Here is a 13,257-nt window from a genome sequence, read left to right as displayed (position 1 = left end):
TTCTTGCTCGGCATGGAAGACTTTTTTTGATTTCTAAATACCAACCATCAGCAGTGCACAGAGCTATGGAACACCAATTTACAGCTACACCCTCACAGCAAGACGCAGAGATGCCACTGTAGGGTGAAAAACATGCATAGCAGCAATGCAAACATATGTTCTCCAGAGAGCCTACGCTCTGGTGTCTGGCAACACCTGCTAAAGCTGCAGCCACATCAGCCTTGTTACCAGGCTAAATGCTTTACACCACTTACAGTCACACAGGCTTTGCTACTCAGACACCTGGGGCGCAATTCAGATGCTCTCATGCAGGGAGCTCACGCCCTGAGACGTGCCAAGCTTCCAGCTGTCAGTCCAGAACGGAGAGGTTTCTGATAGGCCTTTGTCACATCTGCCCATCCATATGGACATTGACAATAACCTAGGGGGTGTTTTGGAAAATGACTTCCGTGTGGACATCCGAACCGAGTCTCCTGTCACTGCTGGTTCTAGAAAAGTCATGTGAATTTCTGGCAGAACATCACCAACTTCAAAATAGACAGGGCTCAATGATGGCAGCATGCGAGCTGTTCTTTAAGCATAATTATATGCAAGATTGGCCCTTTTAATTGTTTTCTTCATTGTAACTGACAATAGTTTAAAGAAACTTCCATGCAAAAACTTCACAGTGTTTCCATAACACTAATAAATCACATTTCAAACATCCTCAAAAAGCCTCCATACCTACTAGCACAGAGAAGGTCATACTGCTGATTTTTATAGTCCGAGGGGTCATGCCACTGTTACAGCAAGGTATGTGATGCTGTATAACGTAAGCTAAGAAATAAGAGCACCTACTAGCTGCTTATTCTGGCAGAGAATCTGCTGTCTCTTCTCTTCTGACAGGTTCAGGTTGTTTTTTGCTTCTTCTAGATCTTCTTCCAGTGATTTGGCTTTCAGCACAGAATGCTGGATGCTGCATGGGGAGAATTAAATCCAGAGAAACTGTAGTGAGTTACTATTGGTCATTAGATTGGCTTGAAATACCAAGAACATTATTTTTAGAAGCCACTAGGGACTTATGCTTTGGCACAGATACTTAACAGAAGAGCAACAATAAAGTTTAAACCCATCATTTCTGTGCAGTAAGTAAAGGCTCATGGACTTGCCCTCTATTCCTCTGCTCTCGCAGTAAGGGATGCAACCCCAGGCAAATGTAACATCCAAGAGAGCATGCTTCTGTTTGCATCCACCTAACAATCTAGCTTGTTACAGTCAAACACATCAAGTTACCCGAGTACATAAACTCATCATTACAATACCTGATTGTTAGCAGTTATGGAAACCATTTCAGTTCAGTTTTCAAGAATAAGCTCTGCACCACTTTCTTATCCTGATCTGATAGCCCAAACAATATATATTTAACCAGTGGGGCAAGGCTCTTTTCCTGGCTAGCTCTGGGCTGCAGACCACTCCAGAGCACATGGTCCCACATGAGGGCACGCATCCCGTGCCAGCTATGCTGTAGGACTCTTGCCTTAATCTCCCCAGAATACACTTGGAGTGGTTTGGCAGTTGACATAGCTATATCACATTTGAATTAATTAGGTCAGATGAGCATTACAAAATTACTGTAAAAATAGGCTTGTACTTGTGGCATTGATGGTCCCCAGGCTGCAGCAATACTAAGCTGGTGAGACAACTCACTTTAGTTCCTCAAGGGACTAGCAAAATAACTCTTGTGTGCTCATTTCCCCTCTACTTGGCAGCAAGTGTATGGTCTAGGATTAGAAGCCTTCTAGTGCTTGGCTGTTCTATGGGTAATATTAAGCTTTGGCTTTTTTTTTTTTTTTTTGCTTTACCCTAAGATTTTGCTTGTGTGCACCTGCAGCACCTCATGCTGCAAGAGCCAGGCTATAAGATGAATGACTGACTTTATAGTCTAGGAGGTACAGAGCAGAACAATCTGGCAAGAGGGTTAAACCTTACAGATAACTACATTAAGAAAGTTGCTGTCATGAAGCACCAATGAGGCTAAAAGCATAAAGCAAGTCTGGACCACTTGGAAGAAGACAGGTCTGCCCATGGCCATTACACTGTAAATCTGGTGCTACCACGGTCTCCCACCTTTTTATTTGTTGACGTAGATCGTCATTATCTGCCAATAGCTTATTGTTGGTCTCATCCACAGCTTCCAGTGTGAGCTTCAGCTTGTTGTTCTCTTCCTGAAGCTTCTGATTGTTGTACTGCAGGTCCGCAACACAGGTTATCAAGTCAGAAGTCTCCCTATTCCAGTAACAAAACCAGGAAAGATTGAGAAACGTGATTTGATCCAATTTAGACTTTTTTAAAATCCTGATACCGTGCTGTACTTATTAGAGAGGTGAGAGGAGAGCCCACAGAGGACTTGTAATGCTGCAGTGTACAGTCATTTGCTCTGCACAGAGATATCAGATCATCTTCAGACCAGTTCTCTAATTCTATGGACACCAGGAACTGTTTTGTTTTTAAGCACTTTTTTTAATGCTCCCTGCAATTAAGTATGCCACCAGACAAGTACCACACCTGGATGTCTGCATGACAGCATCTTAAGTCTTTGCTAATCACTCCTTAGGCCACCACTAATACTTTTGTATTAACTCTACAGTTTCTGGATCCTTTCTTTCCTCCTAAGCCATTCCTCACTTATGCTTTCAACTGAAACTTGAACAAGGATCACCCTTTTGAGATCCTGAGAAACAATACAGAAGCATCAGAAAGCAAATCTGATGTTTGTTAACTTTTGCATTTTATGCAGTCAAAAATCTTAAGAATTTTCAAAGATTAGTGCTTTGCTATTAACAGACTCCAAGTCAGTGATGACTATAAAAAAAATAAAAAAAAACCTAAACAAAACAAACCAAGGACAAGATTTTCAGGAGATAAGTGTATGACAATAGAAGACATTAAGAACTTGGGGGAGGGAAGGAACCAGTTTAAAAAGGAAAAGAAACACACGGCACAACTCTGACCAAAGGGAATTAAAAAGGCAAATGGACACAGAAGGACCAAGATATCAGCGGGAAAAATTACTAGTGTGTTTTTAAGTCTGAACAGCAGCTATGAGAAAGAACGTGATAACATCAAAAGCTAGTGCAGACTGAGGTCAGCATTAGAAACTCTGCTGAGATAGTTTTCTTAAACAGTGGTTCTAGAAATTGCTCTCAAGTAATTCAAAGCCAGGAGTACTAAATTCTGAGAAAGAATTGCTTAAATGGACTTACATATCTCCTTTAGACACATCACCCCCATAGGCCTCCAAGCTTCCTGATGTAGCGTTCATCCAGACATGCATCTTTTTGGCTGGAAGAGGTGGGGTTTTTGGTTAGAGAGTAAGAAAGTGGAGTTTTCCTGAATAAAACCAGAATAAAATGGTCTGCACCTTCAGAGGTGTTTTTATGCACTTTAAATTCCAGGTCTTCCATGCTTGCTGTTTGTTCCTTCGTGGCACCATCTTCCCTGAAACAAGGAAGCATCAAGAGTCACAAAGTCAGCATGACACTGGATTGCTTACCAACTTTGTAACATTTAAAAGCTTGCAGCCAAAATCCACACTGTGGTCACGGTGTCCTAATACCATCTTTGTTCCAGAGTATGGAAGATGCAAGCCACAGGGGAACTTTCTACTCTCCTGTTTTCACAGAAGCTTTTATAAGATAGATTGATAAAAAGTTATTACCATTTCCTCTTACAGTCTTCAATCCACTCTTTCATGATGGCATGATATGTTTCCAGGTCCATGGAGACATCCTTCTGATCTGGGTCAAGCATGTTGCACAGCTCCTCAAGACCACTATCGTCCGATCCTCGACTAGTTGTATGTCTCAAATAATCAACTATCTTGGAAACTGCTACTTTTCCTAAAATAGATACAGGTGTCCATGCGACAGACTCGGAAATCTGGCAGGCCATGATAAAAAGCTGTCAAAGGGCATGCTACTGATCTGCACTAGTGTGCATTCAATGCTCTCATGAGCTGTAGACAAACAACTGATCCCTGCAGTTCTAGTGCAACCTGGAAAGGAGTAGCTTAGAGCTTTTGTTTGGTTTTCCTAATACAGTAGTGTGGAAGTCCAGTTTGCTAGCTTTGTGGACTTCAGTTTAAGAAGAACAGACTTGATGTTTGCTATGCTACTGCTTTCAGGTGTCTCATCAAATTGGGCAAACCCTGTGGCTAACATTATTTTACTCTGCTAAACGACTCCTTTCTTTACCACTTTTAGTCACGTTTGAGGTGAAGCTCAGAGGAATTATCTCTTGCTCTGAAGTTTCCCAAAGTTCTCTTTTCTAACAGGAAAAAGCCTAGAAGAAATAAACAGTCATTTCCAATAAGGTTGACTGCTAGAAGCATATTGCTCCTCTACTTCCTCTGCAGTAAAATATAGCAAAGATCAGTGGGGGGGGATGGGGGGCGGTGTGTGGAGAAGGGGAAGGAGGAGGGAAGAGACAGGCACCATGCAAAAGAAGCACAGACATTTATTCTGCATCTGCCACACACACAGCCACCTAGCTAAGGGAGCTAGTCAGTCTAAGCATATCACAGATTGGCACGTTTCAGGAATCATAATGTGATCTCAGCCTTGAAAATCTGTTGAGAAGAGACTGAAATGGAGCAGCAAAAAGTCACTGGCAAACCTGTATGCTCTATGTCACATGCACAGAAGATAGTGGTCAGCAGGTCTTCTTCACAGATCAAGCTCACATCATACATGTTGTCAGCTTTGTACCCCAGGGACTGCTTCCATCCTATAAAGAATAAGTTTGTTATTGCCCATCTTTATTTGCTCATATTAACTTTAATGCACCATAGTTTCTAGCTAAAATATTATGTTTGCAATAGCATGAGCACACATAGCATACCACATCTTGAATGACACTTTTTTTTTTTTTTTAAGATTATTAAAAAGCCCAAACCAACCAACCAGCTCCCTCCTCCCCTGCCAATAAAAACAGAGCTTTTACTGCCAAATAAAACCAGGAACTGTTCATAGCTGGAGCCTCTGAGTTGGGAACTGGCTTATGCATCTACTTCTATACGTGCATTTTTGGCCACTCTGGCTATTATTTTGCATGAAGTAAACACATAAAATGGAACATTTTAAGAGTCCAGCTATTTCTTCCCTCCCCCTCCAGATATACTGTAAAGAAGTCATCATGGTCAGATTAAGTTATTAAGAAAACAATCCTTAAAAAAACCCCAAGCACAAAAAGCCACAGTCAAACTCATGTATCTTTTTATATTAAATTTATAGCCAAATCTCTTATCCACAAAAAGGAATTAGCAAATTTGAAAAAGCTTTTGTCTTGACTCAGTACTTCATCACTTTTTACATTCACCTTAGATTTTCTCTAAAAATATTAATATTTTACTCAGCTCTTTTTGCAGTGATTTGAGTGATTCTAAATTGTATTGTTACTAGTTTAAGTAGTAAATAAATGTCATCTATGTAGGCTGAATATTCAGATGTCTAGGATTTCGGATTGGGAAGTTTTGGGTTTTTTTTCCCCAGGATTTTTACCTCTTTCACTCAAAGATAATCTCTTTGGCACAGGAGATTGGATCACTGCACTTTCTGACTTTTTATCAGATGTGAAGAAATATAAATTTGGACTTGACGTAAGATACTTCTGTTCATGAGGCACATCTTTAGCTTCAGTGTTCGATAAAACACACAGTTTGTTCTGGGTATTAGCCTCTCTGGATCTGAAGTAGGATGGAGAACAGCTCTCCATGGGGCATACTGGCATCCATGAGTTGCTGGATCTCTCTTCACTTTTAATGACCGAATAGGCAACATTTGGAGAACAGGAGTCAGAGATACACCTGAGACAAGGCGACAGCAGCTGCAAATCTGTGGAGGAAACACTGCCACTGATGGGACTGGTTAAGTGTGCACCAGTACTATCATGACTTCTAAAAGTTCTTTTCTTCAGTATTTCTTCTAGATTTCTTTTGATACTGCACTGTGGACTGTCAAAGTTCCGGGACTGAAATTTCGGTATCTGCAAAGCAGGGTTAGAAACTTGGTCCATCATTTGGATAGATTTGATCTTCCTGCATATACTGTCCACTGGGTTGTGATGCCGCTTGTTAGCTCCATGTTCCGAAGCCATTATCAATTCCCCTCTCTTGCAAAGTATGTGGAAAAAAGAGGGACAAGATACAAGAGTCAGGATGATCAACATACACATACATATTCCTTGCACTAATTTTTCCATTCAGCAGACAACGTGGAGCTTTGGTATCAAGTGGCTAGAAAATCCTTAGTCCACATACCAGCTGTGACAGAAACCTTCAATCATTATGTTTAGTTCTCCAAGGAACTAGAAGTGATGTAGATTTGGAAAAGGTGGGGAAGAAAGAAACATATACTTTCTGAAATCTCACTGCTTATTCTTAAATATAATAACCATGTCAGAGAAGGGAGAGAAACAAAAAAATAAAACCTGAAGAACTCCCTGCAGCCTGGCAGCTGACTATCTTTTTAGATTAAAGGAAGCATGAAGCAATATTACTCAGACCAAGTTATCCCAAATTGGGTATTTCTTTTTTATATAAGTGTTCATTAAAAAGAAACAAAAACCTCACACAGCTATTGTAACTATTACCTCTGATCACATCTGTAGCACATACTTCCTTCCCTAGTTCCATGGCTTTTTGCTCAGGTCTAACAGCAACAAATGTCCAGCTATTTACTGAAAGTATCTCCTACAGCTATAAACATTATCAGTTTCTGATCTCTTTACATGACATCCCAATCAAATCCTGCAGCCACGACTACTCAAGTCAGGTGAAGTATACTGAGCCTGCAGCTTTCTAGAAACCATCTTGTGACAGGTTTCAGAAGCCAAGACTTAAACAAAGTTTACTTTCAGGAAGACATTAGGCTGTCTTTCTGGGTTTGCTCTTTGCAGGTACTGGGTTGTAGGGTGCGGGGAGACAGGAAAAGCAAGAGCAACAAGACTTTCAGCATTTCAGTAAGACTAGAAGAACAAAAAACCCAAATCCCAGTTCTCTCTTTTACCAATTAGCTACAACTACAGCTGTCACGCTACCACGCAGGGAATTACCCAAGAAACATACCCTGCAGAGGTGCTTCACTACTACATTTTTATTACCTATTCTCCAGGCAATATTTAAAAAGATATTTCCAATAAGATAAGCATATGTGTGTGTGACGAAGACATGGGAGGTGCATTTTGCAGGGATAAAGCCACATTTCAAGTGAGATGCCCACCTCCACCCTACAATTTACAACCACCTTCTCTGAACTGAGTAGTTGGGAGATTTCATCTGACACTGTCCCACTGTGGACTTCACTCACAGCTTCTCACCCCCAAAAAGAGCATCTGCTGATACATTAGCACTGAGAAAGGCCATCCACTGGCCAGTGTAACCCAGTGAATATGGCTGGACTTGAACAGAACTCTGTGACAGGTGTCAGCAACTTGACTGAATCTTTGTCATTGGAAACAGGAGGGAAACAAGCAACGCTATTGGAAGTTATCTATGACATCTAGATCACTGTAAGAGATATACTATTAAAAAAAAATTTATAATGTACCAATAAAGCTAGCTCAAGCTCCCAAGAATCAGTTTTTAAGTGATATTTTACACCCAATAGTGCAGCTACCTACCTACCAGCACTCTTACCACTTTCAGCTCCTCAGCTCTGAAAACACACTGTATTGCTTTCTCTTCACAAGATTATATACAATGTTAAAAAAAACAAACCAAAACACACGCAAAACACAACACTTGCTTTAAAGTAAGAAGCAGGGAAGCAGTGAAGAGTCCTGTGTATGTTAACTGCATAACCTACATGACCAGCAACAACCATCCTCAGATCCTCCAAGACTGGGTTTTACTCTTAGCCAGCCTATCAGAATAGCACCATCACAGACCAGACTTCTGTAAGGTGTAGACAGAGAGGAAAATTAACAGCAGCTTTATAACTAGAGCTCATGAGGGGGGGTGAGGGGGACTGACATGGCTGCCCTCAGGGGCAGAACACCAGACTCCTTGACCCTGAAGGGATTTCCCCCTGCATAGTACAAATACCAACTTGCCCACAGAAGGATATAGACTTCACTGAACTGTGTCATTTTACTCAAAATGTGCATCAGAAAACAAAATGAAGCAACCTCACCAAGACGTTAGCTCCCTGCTTTTTTTTTTTTAGACAGAAAAAAATAGTTCTTTTCTCAGACAGCAATATGCTCCACTAGCATTTAACACAAGAGTTGCTGCTTGTATAATCTTGCGAAGCAAAGAGGAAAATCACATGTGTTTATTAATCCAGACTACAATAGACATAAATACTCAATGTTTTACTTAAATTGCTTTATTACAAGCTTCCTGCATGCCAGCGGCTTGGTTTTACATATGTAGAGTCAAGATCTCCAGGTTTATTTTTTTACCATTGTTTCTGTAAGTAGTTACATTTACCTTAATGAACATGTCCTTAGCCACAGGAATACTTAACCCCCCCCCCCCCAAAAACAATAGTACGACTCTCAGAATAATTTTAAAGAGACTGCTTTTTATTGTTATGGCTGATTTAAAAGATTTACTCCTTAAAAGTAAATGCCAAGAAGTTGAAGCAGTCTCCTACATTAGAGTTACAGACTACCTTTTAAAAGAAAGCTTAAAAACATTGCAGTTAGATTTAAGTAAGTTGTCTAAGTGCACAAGAGCCTTCAAGCAGATATAAGTAACCCTCCATGAAAGAATATTAGTCTTTTTATCTACAATGTGTTTTTAAATATTGCTTGTAATTCCTCATAAAAAAAACCCAAACAAACCAAACAGTCCAAGACCTTATACTTACACTAGCATATGGAAAAATACCTTCAACTCCTCTCTGGTAGAGATAGCACAGGCTAACACAAGCTATTTTAGCTCTTTCTCTGAGGACGACTAGCTGCGTGAACTTTGGTACTCAAATTAGCAGAAGGCTCATTTGTTAGAAAATCAGCTTTACAAGGTACACCTGTTGCTGCTTGCCACTCAGCTCTCGGGCTGAGAGGGACAATGAACTGCAAGGAGGTGCACATCAAGCATCGGTCTCCAGCTTCCTAGCCCTTCTACTTTTTTCTCTTGCATCTCCTCTGCAGCTGTTAAATGAATTGCCTGGAATTTCAATGCATGCTGAAGTCTCCCTGCTATCCTCCCCTTATATGTAAAACAGTGAGGAAAATAATGATCTAGTTTACTGCTGTGTCTCAACTCAGGTACCTGGGATGTTTCTCACTTCTATTAGCAGTTCTTCTTACTTTTCTCACCTACTGCAAAATTTCAGACAGGACCAGATCTCTCCTCCTTTCTCCTGTGACAGTTAGAGCAGAGAATCCAGAAACTCTATAAATTTCATGGCTCTTAGGACTTTTTAAAGGAAGGCAAGTGTTGAAGTCTCTTGGGCTGATGGTGTATTAAAGACGCTGTGTTACTGTCTGCACTGCACTTGGCTCTGTGAGCAAAGAAAAGAGTTTTGTCATCAGGACTGTTAACCAAGTCTGCTCTTTAGTATTAAATTCTCAAATGAGATTTGCATGTTTACAGTGTGGATCTTTACGTATATGCTGTACAAATAACTGGAAATAAAATAATGTTGTTGAGGGAATACTACTGCCTGCCCAGTACCTACTAACTGCACAACCGATCAGACTTCTCCAAACACCTGGAGAAATGACACCTCCCAATCTACCACAGGCTATTTGGGCACGCCTAGAAAAGAAGTAAGAAGTGCTCTCACAGGTGCTTTGTGATTAAAACCCCAAATGTGGAAGTGAGCTGACATTGTTGTTCCCTGCTTTGTGGGAAAACTGTTAAATAAAAGTGAAAACTTGGCACTGACATCCAGTAGCATTACCAAAGACCACGGAGATGGTGCAATCCGTTCTGGTTTGATTAGCAGATGGGTGTCTCTGACTAGACACTCTTTCTTCCAGGAGTAAAGCTGATAATAATACAAAGGTAACAATTCTGAGATCAAACCAATCTAGGCGAGGATCTCTTTTATCTTTGAGAGATTTATGTGTATGGGAAGATTTTTAACTTACCGTTTTGAAGAGAAAACCTCCCACATTAAAACAGCACCCCTATTTTTTCATATCTTGACAGGAACAAGTGACCTCTACTCAGGGAGGTTCCTCCAGGTGATGATGTTGTTTGTGCCGCTGTACAACTAGCAGAGTAGGCACTGTGCAGGTGCAGGAGCAAATGACCCTTGCCTGTAGACCTCGCAGTCTGAACTGAGAAAGATGGTGAGAAAAGCAGGGGCACAGGAAGCAGTGCTTCATTCACAGGCTCTGAGATATAAACTAGGTGCCTGATATGCTCCTAAAAGTCTCATTGATGTACTCTGCCTCCTCATCACATTGCTTCAGATGACAAAGACACAGGACCTTGTAAAGAGATAAGTCTAACCATGTAACAGTTAAGCTGTTAAGCTGCATGAGCACAAACTCCTGTAATATAAAATGTACAATAAAGTTTCTAATTTCAAAAATAGCACTTGTAACAGGTCCTTTCCTTTGTGGAATCAGAGAGTCATGCACTGAATCACCTTGTGGGTTTTGTGCTATTTCATTCAGCTCTGCAAAAAGAAGTATGCGTTACTTCAGTGACGTGGGGGAGATCCAGCAGCAGGAAATTCCCACCCTCCCCACTTGCCTGGTGTGCAGTTCAAGTACACGTGGCTCACGGCCCATCTTTCCTGTGCTACACTGTGTTTTGCTTAGAGCTTCACTGTGGGCTGAGACAGGTAAGCACTGACAGACCTGGCTGAAGTGGTTTCCCACCTACTTTGGGAACATCTGAAATGCCTGTCAGTCCTGATGACCTGGTGCATCAGGTAGAGCTATTTATTCTCCCCTAAACTGGACTTGTGCCTCTAGAACCAAGCTTTGTTTCAAACAACAATGATGTTTGTTGTTACAACAGTGGTGCACAAAAACTACTCTTATTTTAGTAGGATTCCTGTTCTCTGCATGGTGGGATTAAAATACATATTATTTAAGGGTGAAGTGTACCTCATGTTCAGTATGTATGGGCAAATATTGAGGACAAATGTTTTCAAAGTTTAACAGATGTTAATGGAGTAGAACTCCTAAGTTACTTGGTTTGTCTTGAAAATACTCTCCAGGGTTTCCTGTTTGGCCTTTAACATTTTCCTTTACATAAGTTATGTATTTTGTATATAAATATGTGTATTTCTATATAAATGTATCAACCCCTCCCCATCCCTCGTGGTATACATGGGCAAGGAAAACCAGCCCAAGAGGCTGCACATTTTATGGACCATGCTTACAGAGGTTGGGCACTTTGTCAAGAATATGGAGCAGGCTGTTTCAGTCTCTGACACCTGACTGTCTGGTTATCATGCAGTCTCTCTGTGTAACTTGCCTTTTTTCGTCTCTCCCAGTTCATCCACTGTTTACAATAAAATATCAACATTCAGCTGCTCAGCAACAGCATGTATTTCATGCCCCACTCCATGGGTGAGACTGTGTGACAAACATACTGCTCAGCCAAAGGAGACGACTGCATGCGTAATGCTCAGCATAGTTTGTAGCCCGCTAGGTAGCTTCTTGACAAAGACAAAAATCCTCTTTGCCAAGTTCATGGGGGTGGAAGAAAAGGTCAGATGACTCCTTGGCCTTTGGTGCTTCTGTCATTACAGAAAGGTATGTTCTGTGAGATACGTTCAGTAGTATCTGCCTGTCTGAAAAGCTGTACAGCTTCTGCTAATGTACTTTGTAAATGCCTGTATTTAGATGGTCAGATCTCTTTTCCAGCTTGCAAACTGGAGAAAACTGTTTTTCAGCTGGTCTTTTTTTCCTGGTGTTTGCCCCAGAGTTTTCCATTACTGAAAAAAATGTTGTACCACCCTAGGGTTCACTGAACTTCAGAAGTAATACCTCTTTCTATGATGTTTACACCTTTCAAATATTTGTGGATTTCTACTCTTTGCTGATAATTTTAAAAATCCTTCATCCCACATAACATATGTAACTTTTACTTATAACTATCCCTTGAAGTTTCTTCTTTCATCAATACACTTCTGAGGACAGTAGTGCCTGGACCTGAATGTAGCATAGATCGTACTGTAGTCCTCAACAAAGGCTCTGTTACCTCTATTGTGTGCGGCATTTACATGATCCCTAGCAGACTGGCTTTTCTACAGCTTGTTCTGTACCTCAGGTAGGTTTTAGTACAGTTGTTCTCATACAGTCTAGAGAAAAGAAGAAAAGCAACTCTAATAACTACGCAGTAGCACTGGAATCAGGCCCACAGACATTATGGTGCTGAATGTGCAACAGTGTAGTCCAATAAATTTTGGGCCAGCAACTAACGGCCTCTGTAATCATGCACCTGGTTTACATCAGAGGGTATCTCTTCTCTTCAGAGCTGCACCATGAAAGCACAACTTCCCAGAGAAGTTAAAGATGTCCCTGCTCATTGTAGGGGGTGTTGGACGAGATGACCTTTAAACGTCCCTTCCAACACAAACCATTCTATGATTCTGTAAGTTAGGGCCTATTCTGAAAAATAATGCTGAAAAACATGTTCGTGTGAGATGAACTGGCTGACATAAAATGTATTGATGGTTTGCAGATAAGGTTTGATCAGTCAATAGATTTTACAAGGCGAATATGGAACTTGGACATAAAGTTCCCCCTAGTCTGAGTGGGATGCATGGGGTTAAAGTCCAGAGTCAGCTTTGAAAGATCACAGAAACACAAAAAACACAGGCCCCAAAGAAGATGTTAAGAGGTCATACCGTTCATCATCATGTTTCTGGGCAGGATCAGTTTACCAGTGAGTCCTAAGAAGGAGTTGGCTAATCTGTTCTCTGAGTTTCTCAGTGATAATAGATCCACAGCCTTCCAAGGCAATCTATTTATATTTCACTGTGCTACTGTTAGAAAGCTTGCCTTACTATCTAACTTAAATCCTCATACTGCAAATTAAACACAAAAGTCTTTATTTGCAATTTCCTACTTTGCGGACTCTGCCATGATAATTCACAGCCTTTTAAGGTGCTCTGGTTAGCATGTGTGAGCCAGAACTACGCTGTGCTAGGTGCTGTTCAGATGCCAGACAAAAGTGACATGTATTTCCCAAAGAGTTAACAAACTAGCAGGAAAATGCAAAGGAAATGAGAATAAGCACAAGAGACAAAGGTCATAAATTGCAGGAGATTTATACCCTGACACCATCAGAGTACCGTATTT

The 13,257-nt window shown here is 40.9% G+C and overlaps 1 protein-coding gene across 1 annotated transcript in view; it reads right to left on the bottom strand.

Moving 5' to 3' along the window:
* IRAG2 (inositol 1,4,5-triphosphate receptor associated 2) overlaps nucleotides 1–6,132 on the bottom strand; it is a 40,016-nt gene extending 33,884 nt beyond the window's left edge. The window contains exons 1-7 of the mRNA XM_075051457.1: nucleotides 5,538–6,132; nucleotides 4,654–4,764; nucleotides 3,698–3,878; nucleotides 3,401–3,477; nucleotides 3,243–3,321; nucleotides 2,107–2,265; nucleotides 838–955 (exon numbers count right to left, since the gene is read on the bottom strand). Of these exons, the coding sequence (XP_074907558.1) occupies nucleotides 838–955; nucleotides 2,107–2,265; nucleotides 3,243–3,321; nucleotides 3,401–3,477; nucleotides 3,698–3,878; nucleotides 4,654–4,764; nucleotides 5,538–6,132 (1,320 nt within the window). The remainder of the gene's footprint in view (nucleotides 1–837; nucleotides 956–2,106; nucleotides 2,266–3,242; nucleotides 3,322–3,400; nucleotides 3,478–3,697; nucleotides 3,879–4,653; nucleotides 4,765–5,537) is intronic.
* Between the last annotated feature and the right edge of the window lie 7,125 nt (nucleotides 6,133–13,257).

Source organism: Buteo buteo, chromosome 19 (assembly GCF_964188355.1).
Source record: "Buteo buteo chromosome 19, bButBut1.hap1.1, whole genome shotgun sequence".
Classification (NCBI taxonomy): domain Eukaryota; kingdom Metazoa; phylum Chordata; class Aves; order Accipitriformes; family Accipitridae; genus Buteo; species Buteo buteo.
The sequence above is the reverse complement of the archived record's forward strand: the minus strand, read 5'-3'. Positions and strand labels throughout refer to the sequence as shown.